Raw genomic sequence first — 1,521 nt, forward strand, 5'->3', positions numbered from 1 at the left:
CAATGTAGTCTAGGTCTCAGTAGTCTTAAATCTGCATAATAGAGACAAATTTTATTGATTACAAATGGTTGTCCCAACAGTGGCGTGCAGTAAAGGCACTGTTAGAGGTAGTAGGAACTCAACAAACAATGAGAAACAAATATACATTCTTCTCATTCATAACTTTCTTTACTACATAGGCTCTGTACACAAATGCTTTTGTAGTGTTTGCTGTCCTGGTTAGGGTTTTTATTGCTACTATGAAACACGATGACCAAAAAAAAAAAAGCAAGGTGGGGAAGGAAGGGAGTATTTGGCTTGCAATTACCTATTGCTATTTATCAATCTAAGGAACATCAAGACAAGAAATCAAATAGGCAGGTACCTGGAGACAGGAGCTGATGCAGAGGCAATGGAGGAGTGCTGCTTACTGGTTTGCTCATCATGGCTTGCTCAGATTGCTTTATTATAGAACCCAGGGCCATTAGGCCAGGGATGACAGCACTCACAATGAGATGAGCCCTCCTCCATCAGTCAGTACTTAAGAAAATGTTCTACAGGCTTAACTTGTAGAGACAATTTCTTAATTGTGGTTTTCTTGTCTCAGACGACTTCAACTTCTGTCAAGTTGATGTAAAGCAATCCAGCACAATTGTTCAGAGTTATAAGCTTGAAAAGAAATCTGACCATGTAAAATTACTTTTCTTAAAAAGAGCATTGTAGCTATCTTCAAAAATAGTTATTTATGGCTCTTAGGGGGATCCACGACCAGAAGCTGGCAGGATGGGAAGGGGCTACGGATGTCCGAAGACTCTACAAGAAATCACAGTGTCAACCAACACAGACCTTTATCTTTCTTCATATGCTGAAGATTAGGGGTCTAAGTTTATTCGGAAAGCTAGAGACACCATTTGTCCCCATTGGAATGGTAGGGTTCACAGCGATCGTTGCATATGGTTTGTACAAACTGAAGAGCAAGGGAAATACGAAGATGTCCATTCACCAGATCCAAAAGCGTGTGGCGGCCCAGGGCTTTGGGGTGGGAGCCATGACTCTTGGTATGGGCTATTCCATGTATAAAGTGTTCTGGGCCAAGCCCAAGCCTTAGATGAAGTGCTGCTGCCGAGCCTAGGAAGTCCTGGGTGTAGTTAGGCATCTCACATCGAGGTTCAATGTTTGTGTCTGTAATAAATAACGTGGGTTTAGATGACAAAAAAATAGTTATTACTTAAAATTATTTGTCTTTGGGTTGGTAAGATGGCTAAGTGGGTAATGATTCTCACCACTAAGCTTGGTGACATGAGCTTGATCTCTGAAATCAGACAGAGGAAATAGAGAACAAACTCTACAAAGAAAATCTCTGATATCTACCCATGCTCTCTGGCATGCGTGCCCAAGATACACATATGAAATATAACAAAAAATAAGTGTAAAAATTAAAATCAATTAATTAGTATAAAAAAATTAAAAGTACTTTCACCATCTAATGCATGTCTTCTTAATTGATAAACACTGTCCACAAGAGCTCTAAGAATACTATTT

General features: G+C 39.6%; 1 protein-coding gene across 1 annotated transcript; it reads left to right on the forward strand.

The window, feature by feature from the left end:
* The first annotated feature begins 762 nt into the window (after positions 1-762).
* LOC127206041 (HIG1 domain family member 1A, mitochondrial-like) lies at positions 763-1,087 on the forward strand. The gene is given in 2 exon segments (XM_051165395.1): positions 763-878; positions 880-1,087. Coding segments are annotated over 2 exon segments (324 nt in total).
* The last annotated feature ends 434 nt before the right edge of the window (positions 1,088-1,521 follow it).

This window comes from Acomys russatus, chromosome 2 (assembly GCF_903995435.1).
Source record: "Acomys russatus chromosome 2, mAcoRus1.1, whole genome shotgun sequence".
In the NCBI taxonomy this organism is placed as follows: Eukaryota; Metazoa; Chordata; class Mammalia; order Rodentia; family Muridae; genus Acomys; species Acomys russatus.